The sequence below is a fragment of the Sphaeramia orbicularis genome, chromosome 24 (assembly GCF_902148855.1).
Source record: "Sphaeramia orbicularis chromosome 24, fSphaOr1.1, whole genome shotgun sequence".
Taxonomy (NCBI): Eukaryota; Metazoa; Chordata; class Actinopteri; order Kurtiformes; family Apogonidae; genus Sphaeramia; species Sphaeramia orbicularis.
Genome location: NC_043979.1, coordinates 27,245,214 through 27,259,065, shown reverse-complemented (window position 1 = coordinate 27,259,065; position 13,852 = coordinate 27,245,214). Strand labels below are relative to the sequence as shown.

The 13,852-nt window shown below is 36.0% G+C and overlaps 1 protein-coding gene across 1 annotated transcript in view; it reads right to left on the bottom strand.

The window, feature by feature from the left end:
* Positions 1-13,852, bottom strand: part of galnt14 (UDP-N-acetyl-alpha-D-galactosamine:polypeptide N-acetylgalactosaminyltransferase 14 (GalNAc-T14)) — a 297,487-nt gene that overhangs the window by 70,861 nt on the left and 212,774 nt on the right. The window contains exon 5 of the mRNA XM_030128374.1: positions 9,985-10,050. Within this exon, the coding sequence (XP_029984234.1) occupies positions 9,985-10,050 (66 nt within the window). The remainder of the gene's footprint in view (positions 1-9,984; positions 10,051-13,852) is intronic.

The window sequence follows — 13,852 nt, the reverse complement described above, 5'->3', positions numbered from 1 at the left end:
AAGGTTAAATAGAGAGAAAAAAAGTAGCCACAAAAGTAGCCCTGGGTCTATAAAGGTTAAAGTGATTCATGCATCATCTGTATGTACTCATAAAGGTGAAGCCCCTCTCCAAATGTATTGTACAAATTTGCAGAAACATGAAGCAACTGATGTGCAAATAATAGGAGATAGGTGCAATGAAACAAACAGTAGGTGGGACTAATTTTATGGTCCAGTGCCATTATTGTATTAAGAGGACATAATGAGATAATGCAATTATAAGAAAGTCAGGGTGTACTCACACTGCCCTAAGCACTCCACGAGTACTGTCCCCCTTCAACCCCCCCACTCCAACCCACCACCACCACCACCACCACCACACACACACACACACACACACACACACACACACACACACACACACACACACACACACTTACAATGCTCTATGTCAATGTAGTAACAATGCATTTCCATATGTTTCATAACAAAGATGGAAATGGATTTAATCGTTATATTTGCCTTGTTGCTTATGTGGAGTCATTTTGAGTGAGGGGATCCTTTAATATGTCTCATAGATTTATCAATTTTGTAACATAGATTCTCACTATGTCACGATACATGTAAGAAGCTGATGATGAGGGATGAATTTGTAGATTTACTTGATGGCTACAATTGTTGTTACTGAAAAGCTCTAATATTCACAGGAGTTTTCATTATTATATGTCCTTGTTTCTTATTTGGAGTCATTTTTATTGAGGTGACTCCTCCATGTCTTGAAAATTTATGAACTATGCAATGCAGGAATTTTAAGTACATTAGGCTGAACTGTCGGCAGCTGATGTTCAGGGAGGACTTTCATGCTTATTCGACAAAGACCAAAGTGATTCCACTACCGCAAATTTTGTTTCATAATTTTGATGCCATATTGTTCGAGTTCAATGCTTGGGTCAAATCTATATCATTACCAAGTCCAGGGAACAATGGATCACATTACCAAATTCTGCAGTAACACAGATAATATTTCTTCAAAATTCCATCTTAATTATTTACATGAATAAACTGTTTAAGTTTTGGCTCAGGAGTCCGAATCATCCACAAACTGGAAGGCTGAAGGTTCAATTCATGACCTTTGTCGACACACCGAAGTGCCCTCGAGCAACACACTGAACCCCAAATTGCTTTCAGTGATTGTTTGTGAATGAATGAATGTAAAGGGCTTTGAGTACCACTAACCCTATAATGCCAAACATATCATATTTGCAACATGATTTTTGAAGCCCTCTACATGATCAGTGTGATATTTTTTTTCTTGAAAAACCTGATGCATACAATTAGATACATGCAATACATGGATAACCCACCGGGGGGAGGAATTTGTTCACCAGAGGCCTTTCCAGTGACACTACATGATTGTCAATAATGAGGAAGCAGGCAGAGCTTTGCCAATTTTGAAAAGGAATTACAAATGTGTTTGACATGTTGGTGTTATATTATGTTTTTGTTTGTTCAAAAATAATAATATTTGAGCATTAAGACCCGATGTATTAAATATGATACAAACTTGAAACTCATACATGGAAATTGATATTGGAAAAAAAATGTATTTGGTTGTTCAGAAAGACCAATAAAGGCTCCAGTTTCAAAAGAACTGGAATTTTCTGTCAATGATTTAATGGTTCAGGCTTTACAGGGTTACGGTAAAGGTTTGTACTACATGACCCAAAGTATTAACACAATATATGTGCAAAAGGGTTCAATCGACTATAAAGACTAATAATTTTATTGAGAAAATTCAATTGAATCAACAGAAAAGAATGACCACGACAGGCAGAGAAACAATATATTTTTCTGAGCCAGAGAGCAATGATTGGATCTAGTGTTTACACAGATTTTAGGTGCTAATAATGTTCAGATTGTAGATTTTCAAGGTTTCCACTCCTATGAAACTGATTCGTCTGATCTATCATTTTTTGTTGTCCAGAAGTAAGTATATCAATTATTGTATGCAGAAAAGATGATTATATTTAGTAATACATTTGTGGTCATGGGATTTTTATGTGATATTTTATCCAGTGCAGGAGGTTTTGATGAGTCCAGTTTCTGTTATCTTCCACTTTTAGACACCACATCTGCTCATATATGCCTTAATATCTAAACATACAGTCTCCATCCACACATGCACTTCATGCCTTACATTTGATATCATCATAAAGCCTCCCTGCCGTCAGAGCTGCTCTCTGCTAAATTGAAATCCTCCACTTTGCCTGCTGAAATTGATTCTTTTCAGGGCGGCAGATCGGATAAGACAGTATATATTCAACTTTCACGCTCACGAGCTGTGACTATCAGTACCACACACTCTCCTACATCCTCTTCAGTTCTTCACACAAACACATGTTCATCCAAGCTTTCACCGCCGCTTCAACAGGATGGGATATTTTTAGACATATGGTGGGAATCGAACCTTTAACCTTAGCAGAGTTAGTGCCTTGCTCTTCCTATTGACATCCTTTCTTTCTCTCCTTCGAGCTCCCAGTCAGTCAGCAAAGGGGAAAATCGATGCACGGCTCTTAGAGGCCCTGTCAGACATGGACACAACCTTTTAACGGGGCCATCACACTCTGCATGTGTGTGTGTGTGTCTTAGTATGGGTGTGTGTCTGTGTCTGGTGGTGTGTGAGGAGGTGAGTGAAGGTTAGTGACAGGGAGACAAAATGTGTGTGTGTCGGCTGACTGTGGTTGTGTTTAGAGAGACGGACTGGATGTGTGTGTGTATATGTGTGTGTGTGTGTAAACGAGGCTGTTAGGAGGTCTCCCTGATGGAGGCCAGTGTTCTCTTCTATTTGGACTAAATGGTCTAATCAATACTCCCTGACATGGAGATGTAGTGTGTGTGTCTGTGTGTGTGTGCACTGCTCTGCTGCTGTGTGTTTGTGTAGCTGTGACTGTGTGGGTCCATTGCGGGTCTGGATGTGTGTGTCAGTGACATTGTTCGCGGGGGCCGTGAAGTTTCGCACGCCGCCGTTAGGCCGAGGCTCAGCCAATTAAAAATCCCATTTCATCCTCAATAAGGCTTTATTTTCTGGATGGATGGACACACACATAAGTACGCACACACACAAACACATGCACGCCCACACACATTGAAAACGGACTCAACTTGCAAGTAGCACACATGCACACACACACACTCATAGTGGTGGACAACCATTTATTCAAATACACACACAGTTGCACTCAACACAAAGTCAAACAGGCTGGTACAGCGCAGGACGGGCCGCCTTTGTGTTTGAGAGACCATTAATCTGTATTGATAACTCTTAATGTTCTCCACCTATCACCGCTGTGTGTGTTAATGCAATTACCTACTGCACGTTTGAGGGTCTAGTCCTTATGTGACCTGAAGGGCTCTCTGTTCATTTAACCCTCCAAGACCTAAACCGGCGACCAAACCGTCTACTGATCGAAAATGTTTAATACGTTTAGATTATTAACTACTAACCCTTTCAATACTTTGAAATAGTTCTGGTAAAATTAAGTTTGTCAGTTTTTCAGCAGCCTCAGATGTGTCTATTGTGGATATCCAGAGACTCTGTAGTGAATGTGGAAACACTGTTATCTTCTGCAACATTAATTCACCGGTAAAACTCATGTAGTTTGACAAATGGCAATGGTTGTAGACATTTGTTTTTATGTCCAGTTAATGAGGTATTCTGTTGAAAAAGTCCCTTTTACTTCAGTTTTCTCTGTTTTATGTAATAACCTTTGAATGTGCTCTGAGCTTTTATGAACATCAACATGATCAGTTAATTGAATATAGGAAAATACCTGATTTTCACTAAAATGTAAACTGCATTTTAGGATAATATTATATTAATGGTGATAAATTGCTTAACTCTTTTGGTGCCAGACAGTTAAGGGGCTAATAAGCCTTAAAAGTGCCACAGAATTTGGCCGTTTTTCAGTATTTCGCGTCGTTTTTATAATCGAAGTCTGAACCGTCATCAGAACTCATTTTCTAGCAGATGGGACTGTTTTGACAGATCGCTGTGTTTACGATATTACTACAAAATGGCCATCTAATTTGCATATGATTTCATTCATAAATTCATTCATAAAATTTCCCAAGCAGAAAACGAAACGCGAGCTCTTCCTTGGTCAAAAACCGCTCGGTAACATCCGACCAATTGCTACTTAGATTCATAAACGCACCGGACGCAGCCGATTCATTATTGATTGTAATTTGCAAGAAGATTTGAAAGAACGTCATCGAAATGTGAGAAAGAAATGGGGGTGGATGGTTTGTTTGTACACAAATATGGCGTGTTCTCCAAAGCCGATCTGATCGGCCCGTGGCACTTCAAAGGTTGTATTCGTAAAGCCGATTTAATCGGCCCATGCCACTGAAAGAGTTAAGAAAAGTTAATTGCAGAGAAAACCCCTTTTGGAAGTTGCCGCAAAAATATTCCTCGGTTTTTATGGGTTAACAGAAACACCTGGAACCTGCCTTACAAACACATACACACCAGGGTTTCATGATGATCTAGTGAACAAAAGGAATGTATTTTACTCTAAAAAGTATGAGACAATTTCTCTGATGTTTCAGTGATGGTGTATGTTAGAAATACACATATAATGTACTCGTAAGAAAAGGTTGATAGAGCAGCAACAACTCAAACTCAACTCAATTTTACAGTTTAACAGAATGACACAAAATTTTGCCAGAAATGTTTACTTGGACTAGAAAAGTGATAATATTTTGATAAAAGGTCAAGGTCACTGTGACCTCCATTTTTCCTTTCTTATGACTGTGATATTTCAGGAATGCCTTGAGGATTTTTTTTTTCTAACTTAGCACAAAGTAAACTTCAGTGCCTCAAAATCAAACCCAAACACATTCTATATCCAGAACTGCTACAGAAAGAATTGGACAGACAGATTGCGACAGTTGACGCATCTGATTGTGCGTACTATTTTTCTAGGCAAAAATGGCAATAACCAGCTAATGTAAACCCTGATACATAGTAACCGATGACTTCTTGCAATCATTTTCTATTTTAATTTTTTAAAAAAGCAGTGGGAATAACAACAACAAATCTTCAAATTTGTGTGATTGAAGCCACTAGCTATTCACTTTTTGTTTAATATCTAACCATGCTTCAGTGGTTCAGTGTAAAATATTTGGTGATATTCACTCTGATCCTCATTCAGACATAGCATAGAAGTTGATGTATGCACTTTAACAATGAAAGCTATCGGCAATAAAAAAAAAAAAAAAAAGAAGTCTGAAGCTATTGTAGAAACACGGTAGACCGTGTGAACTGCAAGCAGCTCCCTTTCATGCTAAAGGAATGAAAACACAGCCATTATGATTTTTTTTGCCATTATAAACCAGTGAAAACATAATTATCTATATTTATATCGAAGTGGCATTCCATTTCTGTAATTAAATCCTCCTTAACGCCATTAAATTTCACACACTTTAATTTAGTTTGAGAATAAATTAGCTTTGACTTGATAATGCATTTTATCTGTGAGGGTCCTCAGAAGTACAAACACTCAAGCGCTGGTGTTTGTGTCATCAGAGAAGACGTAGCGTATCAGCCTGATGCATTTTTATGAGCATTAAAAAAAAATCAAGTGACACGGACAGAAGCCATAAACCATTAACTAGCTGAACTGATGAACCCTGCATGTCATGTGTGTTTGTGCATGCGTGTGTGTGACCAGCGTGACGGCACTATAATGGAATCCTTCAACGGCAGCATGTAGGACAAGTGCTCCTGTTGTTACAAAGAGAGAGACATGAGTGAGGAGTGGGCAACAGAGGAAGCTAAACAGGTAAAATGTGAAGATGTGGAAATACATACCAGGATAAAGAAAGACAAAGAGACAAAACAGAGGAATATTAGAGGAGAAAGACTCATAGACATTTCAGAGAGTAATCAGAGTTTAAATGGCACAGTTCTCACTGAACAATAACATGGTTAAAGTGGTTTCTGAGTGTTTTCTCCTTCAGTTTGCCCTGGTGAGGTCGCTGCTATTTGAACTTTTCTAAATAACAGCGATGAGATGTCTGGAAATGTCTGTCTATCTTTTCCCACTCAGCTGTGATGAGGGTAGTGCAGAGTAAGAGCATGATCTGGAGAAAATGACGTTAAAGGAAAGAGTAACTGAGGATTTAAGTGTAGGTGAAACCCTTTCACTGTCGTCTTAACAACAGGAATGCATCCCAAATTCTCAGATCAAACAGTCATATTTCCCATGATCACATATATGTAGAAGATATTTAGTGCTCGTAGTATACAATGTTGTGATTCCAACATTCACTGTATCCTGTATTCATTCATGTGGACCCCAGTTAGTCTCCATGACATTCCTTCGACTCTCCCTGGATTTTATATACTATATACAGTATATAATGTTTCATATTGGCTTTTTTAATGCTTCTCTATACATTTCTTGTTGTACTCACAATATAATACTCACATAATGAGAACCACTAAGAAACACCTTTTAGAATGAAAGAAAGTGACAAAGTAATTAAAGTTAGAAGCATTGTTGTGGTTTTCACCTATAGATATGGCCCTGAATGAAAAGAATGGAGTTTGATGATGAAATCACAGTGTTTCTTCTACACGGGTGAGTTTGATTATGAGGCTTTTGAAGGTATAAAATCATTATGTGATGTTATTATCTTTTGTAAGATGGCCATTTTGTTGAGTCATTGTTCAGACTAAACTGTGACAGTTCTGACTCTGTTTGGAAAATTCCAGACATCTCTTTAGTGCAGCTATTGGCAACACAAACAGAAAACTAAGGTGATATTTGGATTTTACTGTAGTCGTTTTCGGTCTAAAGCTAAGATAACAGAGCTATAATGTAAATTATCAGCTGAAGTAGCACATGAAGATTAGAAGACAAAAAGTGTTATTTTGACCAACTTTCAAAATAACTGGCTATGAGTTTTAGTTTGAAGAAGAAAATATGATGATACTATAATACAGATATTTGTAAACAAGGAGCTTTATACTTTATTCAGTGAGATACAGTCTGTGGAATCATAGTGCTGATTCGTTGTTGGTTTTTGTAGTCCTAAATGTGTTCTGGTACATGACTCACCCTGCTGTTGAGAGTTTGGAATATCCATATCCATAAAACCCTTAGATATCACAACCAATGTCTCATAACCATAAGTTCCTACATACACAGTCATTAAATAAGAATAAAACTAAATCTGTTTTTGGTGTCATGTTCTGCTTCTCTATCCAAAATGGCTCCTGACCCTTTCACATTGTCAAGCTGTCATGTTAATTTCTGTATTGCTTTCATTTGTATTCTATATTTGAGAGCATGGAGCCAGTTAAAATGGATTACATAGAAAAATGATAGCCGTGAAGCATGTCTCGTATTAGCCATTAAAACAAGGAACAACATCCATATTTAGTTGGATTGAAGCGTGAACCCTCCTCTGGTTGTCAGTGCAGTTTCTGTTTTGACATAAAACACAAATACATTTCTTTTTTCTTTTTTGTGGTTTGCCTTTTTTTTTACTGTTTGATTTATGCTATATTTAGTTAAGCCTTATGGAAGACTTTTTTATTCTTCAGTAACATTTTCTGATGACACACTGTCTCACTCTGCCTTTCTGAGCTTTATTTCAGCAGCAGCTCCTGTCACTTCAGTTCCCTTCAGGTCATTTCAGCTCTGCAGATCCATATGTTGCCAAAGATGGATGAATCAATTTCACTTCACACTTTTACTGTCTGCTTGTCTGTCTGCAAGTCATGTTATTATATATATATAGGAATGTATAGACGAAGACTAGAGAGGATTTTCATTAACATCCTGACAGTTTATACCAAACATCAATACTAAAAACAGTGCAAACAAGCGTCAGACGGCAAAGAAAACAAACAAAAGGAGTCTGGATAACATATGTTTTCACTTGTGTCTGCTTTGTTTGTGTCTCTGGGAGCAGGATCATGTAAAATCTACAACAGCAAAGAAGTGTGCATTCATCCTAAAATTAACCATAATTAATCTGTCAGTAGTTGACAGTTAACTTCAGCTCCATCTGACTGGCTAAACGTCCACATGCTGAGCGTAAATGCATGGCACATATAAATATAAACTGATTATACTTGTTCAGTGCATTTCAGGCAGTCTTTTGTGACAGTTAATCGTGCAGGTTCACATTTAATGGCTGGATCTTCTGTCAGTAGAAGACCAAATCTCACACCAACTGTCATGCGTTACCGTACCAAAATAAACCTTTGTATCGCCTATGCAGCGCCGAAAATAAAATACGCAACAAGAACAAATGTACGTGTGAGATCCTGATGAAGAGGTGAGTCGGATTTGTAAAGTAGAACTAATTATGGCTAAAGTCATCAGTCTGTTAATAAAATCTGATGTAGATGAACTAGTGTCAAGAGTCTTGATGTTGTAAAGGTGTTCAGTCTCACAGATTTTTTCCAGTTCCCTTCCTTTTTTCCTCACCTGTCTTTATCACCAGTGTCAGAAGTTTTCAAGAAGTTTTCTCTAGCAGACAACAGGCCTCATGACAAGAACACCTCCTTACTGTATCTCTGTTTTTTGGTAAAATGAGTCTGCACAAGCTGCTACATGTTTTAGCAAATGCTTGTAACTTCAGAAAAATGTGTGCCCAATTTGCATAAACATGGTGAGTGACACCTGTTCTATCATTTGTATCAGAAAATTATGAAGCACACAGCACTTAAAACAGTCAAAACTGCCTCAAAGTAATGAAATATAGAATAATTCAGTAATTTTAACCCATAAAGACCTAAAATCATCTAACGAGCTAAAATATTTAATACTTGTACACTAATTTTATCAATACATGTAAATAATTGGTGTAAAATATAGTTTGTCATCTTTCATGGTCATCAGATATGACCCATTTGGATGTTCAGAGGCTCCGTAGTGAACGAAGAAACACCATCACCTTCTACAACATTTATTCATGGAGTTTGACAATGACAGTGGATGGAGATATTGAGTTTATGTCCAGTTAATGATAGGTTTTACTGCAAACGTCAAATTTTCTTCAATTTTCTATGTTTTTGATTATAATAACTATCAATTTTATTCCAAACTTTTATAGACAGTCTACATGATCAGTAAATTAAATATTTACCTAGCTTGAAGTAGGAAAATACCTGATTTTTACTTAAAAATGCAAAATACTGAGAATAATATTACAATAGATGGTGATAAATTATTTAAGAAAGGTTAGAAATAGAGAAAAATTCTTTTAGGAACTGCCACAAATGTAGCATTGGGTCTTTATGGGTTAATTCAATAAATTACAGAAATCTAACAAAACAAGATTAACAAACTCACAAATTGAGTACCTCTAAGAAAATTCAAGCTACAGAAAAACTTGAGTATGGAGAAAAAAAAAACAAAAAAACAAAAACTTGCTTTGTGATTTATTGCATTAAGGATCACTCTTAAGTCACTGAACTCTGCCATTCTCCATAACCACATGTTCCCTTCTGCACATGCTCTGTTGCATTGAGGTCAAAACTGGATGTTTCAGCAAGATAATAGACACATCCAGGAGACGACATATTGAAGAATTAGTTCTGGTATTTTATTCTTATTAACAAACAAAAAATAATTAGAATTTGTTTGTGTCTGTTTGATGCACACCTTTTGAAATGCAAAAAAAGATTTGTCTGCAAATATTTCGAGATAATATTTGAGACTGTGTTAAAATTTTAAGGGCGCCCAAAAACCTTTTCCCACTACTGTATTCAATTGCATGTATAGATTTCAATAGATTTGCTAGTGTGTGTGTGTGAGTGGTTCTTGCATGAGGCCCTTTGATTTTACATACTGCATGATTATATCAGTGAGGACAAAAACTAACTGGAACTGATTTGGCTAGTCTGGGTTGGTTATTACATCTACAATCTTAGACACAAACACATGAACAAACAACCACATCATCTCTTTATATGCACACACGTACCTTCTCTCTTGTTGTTGCGAAGGCATTTCACTTTGGGGAGTTTTGTGAGAAGCTGGCAGTCGCTTTCTGAAATGCAAAAAAAACACATGAAAAATTCAGTTGAATATAATAGAACAATCAGAATGCGGTGTGCTGCTGTATAATATATTTTGATAATTTTTCTGAAACTCTGTGGGGAAATTAGCGTCTCATTGAAACTCCAGCAGCAGCAAGGCGACAATTCAAAGCTTTCAGTTTGACAACTCAGACGTTTGTTTAGTTGCTGTTCAGCCAACTGTGAGCTCCCTGCTGAACCTCTGAGTGGTATTAATATATTATTTTAAATATAATAATAAAACTGTCTGCTGTAATACAGGCTCAAGAAGTACTCAGCCAAAGGTGTCACGATGAAAAGAAGAAGAAAAAAAATCCCAGTGGGATGTGAGTCATTTATAGACATGAAATTAATATTTAGTATTTTTTTTTAAACAAAGGCACTACAGAGTCACATTTAGATTCAGCACAATATAATTATTTTTTGATAACTACAACCTGGAATTTCAAATATTACACCACATGAGGAAGTGTTGTGGTTCTCTGCTATAAGGAAAACAGATGAAAGAACTCCACTGTCACACTATGTGTAAGTGTAGTGGCCCTGAATGACTGAAAACCCCCATCAGAGCCCTTTGACCCAAAACAGACGCCTGCTGCTGGTCTTGCACAGCAAACGCCTGCAAAGTGTAAACTCTAAGAAAAAAACAGAGGAAATACTCTACGACCCCGGTACAAACGTTATGACCCAGAATGAAGGACATGTCTTAGAAAACTCACTCTTGACCCGACACTCAGACAAAATAATTCTGAACCCTGCATCTTATGCTCACATATTATTAAAATGTGAATACATCTTGTCACCATGTTAACACATGTAAAAAATTTTATAAATAAATCTAAAAATAAATAAATAAATAAAATGTAATAAATAAGAGACATTCAATGACAATGTATTTCTACAGTTACTTTTTCTTGTGTTGCAATTGTGATTAAATTTTCCATTTTTTTTAAATTATTTTTTCTCTTTTTGTTTTTGATTGAATTTGTTTTATTACCTACCCAGGGGAGGCAAGGCATATTGTTTTTGGTTCGGTGTGCTTGTTTGTTTCTTTGTTTGTTTGTTAACACTCTGGCAGCAAAACTACTGGTTAAATTCATACCAAATTGGGTTTATAGATTGCCAGTGAGCAAGAAGAGATGTCATTACATTTTGGGAACACTAGGTTAAAGTTAAACATTTTTTATGAATTTTTAAAATCTTTTTTCTTCTCCCATTTACTTATAATGGACAAAATTTCACATGTCTATAAAAACATTAATTTTGTTTCAATTTACTTCAAACTTATAACTTAAAGTTAAAATATAGAGTCAATTGATATGCTGACATCAGCACATGCATAGACATGATGACATCAGCTGGATCCATGCCAAAATAAGCTACAATATGTGCGAGGGACAGGGTTTGTTGTGCTTGGCACCACTTGCTTAGTTCTAGGACAAAAACATGATCATGTTTGGGTTTGTATGCAGAAACATATGGAACATTTCTAAAAGGTGCACAAACTTCAATACCGTGGGGGTCAAACTCATTTTAGTTCAGGGATCATTCATTGGATCTCAAGCAGACCAGCAAAATAAGAGCGTAACCCATACATAATGACACCTCCAACTTTTTCCTCTTCTGTTTAGTGCAAAAAAGTTAAATTATGTTGTGAGAACATTTACATTTACAAATGATCCTTTCATGAATATCTTTTATGAATAACCTGAACCATGAATAAGCTGAAATTTCTAAAGAAAAGTGAATTTTAACAATATTATAAAAAGGATTATTTAGTAACAGGCATTTGAACTGAAAAATATATTACATAATATATATTATGTGTAATTTTTGTATTTTGTAAATTAGTCCTGTGGGCTGGATTGGACCCTTTGGAGAGCCAGTTTTGGCTGCTTTTGGCCCATGGGCCGTATGTTTGACACAGTTGGGCTGAAGAAACAAACCAATACATTCTGCACTATCTTTGAAAGCATTTCATCCTTGAATTACCAAGAAGCATGAATACACTTGAATAACTTCAAACACAGACGAATAAACTCGTGTCAGTGAACAGAGATAAACATTCAGGAACAAATCAACTTTTTTTTTTATCAGACATGCACTGTATGTCTGGACACACAGTTTGCCGATGTATGTTTGTGTTTTTCTTATCTTTGTTGTCTTCCCTGACCGTGAAATCCAAAGAGCAGACATATTGTTTCTGATAGTATCAAAACTCAGAACCACCAGGTATGAACAAGAACTTAGAGCAGGAAACAGAGGAAAATACTACAACAAAACAGGTGTTTGCAAAGTGTTGAACTCTACAGATGATTTCGGCAAGCAAATATAGTTTTTATTTAAGTGTAGTTTTAGTAGATATTTCATTTATTTCATTTATGCATTTGGCAGACATATTACCTGAATACTCCACTCTATATCTCAACATTTTAATTTATTGGAAAAAAATGGCAGTAGGTGCTTCAGTGAGTGGAAAAAACATAAAATGTAAATGTGTATAAAGGAAACAGCTACTAATCAAAGATGGGGCGGAATGCATTGAAAACAACAGGGCAAAAAAACCAAACAAACAAACAAACAAAAAAAAAACATCATTAATGTTAAAAAAGTAAGTAATGAAAAAATACAACAGCCAGAAACAGGCCAGAAGCACTCTGATACAAACATAAAAGTTGTTTAGTACCTGCAAACATGTTTTGACTATGTTTTTTTTAACCTTAGTGGATGATGGGAGAATAATCACCTTCAAGTAATGATAAAAAAGGAAAAGGAAGAGACGTGGATATAAATACAGCAAAAGAAAATACTAACAAAAACAGACAAATGAAAAACAAAGTAATGAATAAAAAAAAACGTATTCATTCATTAATTTTGCTTATAAATGAAAAACATTCATTTAAAATGTATAATTAGTGTAAATCAAGGGTTTGCAGAGGTTCTGTAATAGCTTTTGTTGTTGTTATCTTACAAAAACTACACATTTTTGCTCAATTATAGGCTTCGATCTTTTATTTACAAAGTGAAGCCGTAAAGCTGAAATCTGCATTTTGTAAATGACAGAGAACAACCATTTTAAAAGCATTTTTGATTTCTTTTCCTTCTGCCTTTCTCTTTGACACTAAAGAGGACACAGTATTGTTGAAACATTAGTCTGTACCATCAAAGCAGTGAGTGTCAGCGTGTCCTAGTCCCCTGTCATTCATCATTCATTTATTATTGGTTTTGGTCTTTTAATGTTTTTGTTAAATCCTGACTGACATACAGAAACATGACACCTGCTTCTTCTAAACTGTTAAAGAGTACAGAAACAGAGTGTACCAATGCAGAAGTGTGCTGTGTTTCTCAAAGTCAAGGATGGATTCTTCAAGGCCTCATTTACATAATGTTACGTCATCAAGTTTCTCCTTCTGAGAATATTCAAGGCTTCTTCTCAGGATCCTCTGTGCTCATTAAGTACCCACAATCCTATGCATGGATCTTCATGACACCACATGAAAATAACAAACAACTTCACCAGTGTAATATGCATTTAAACATGGGTGTGTGACATGTTTACAGTATATAACACATTTCACAAAGAGCAATTCATTATACTTATGCATAAATAAATGGAACATGTTGAGGAAAACAAGGTGCTTAAATAATAAAAGTATTAGCCTTTTTAATACTATATTTGTTCCACGTTGTAACAAAACACATAAATCTGTTTCATCTTTATTATTGTCCTTGTAAATGCATGCATTAATATTCTGCTAAATACTATCGACACTG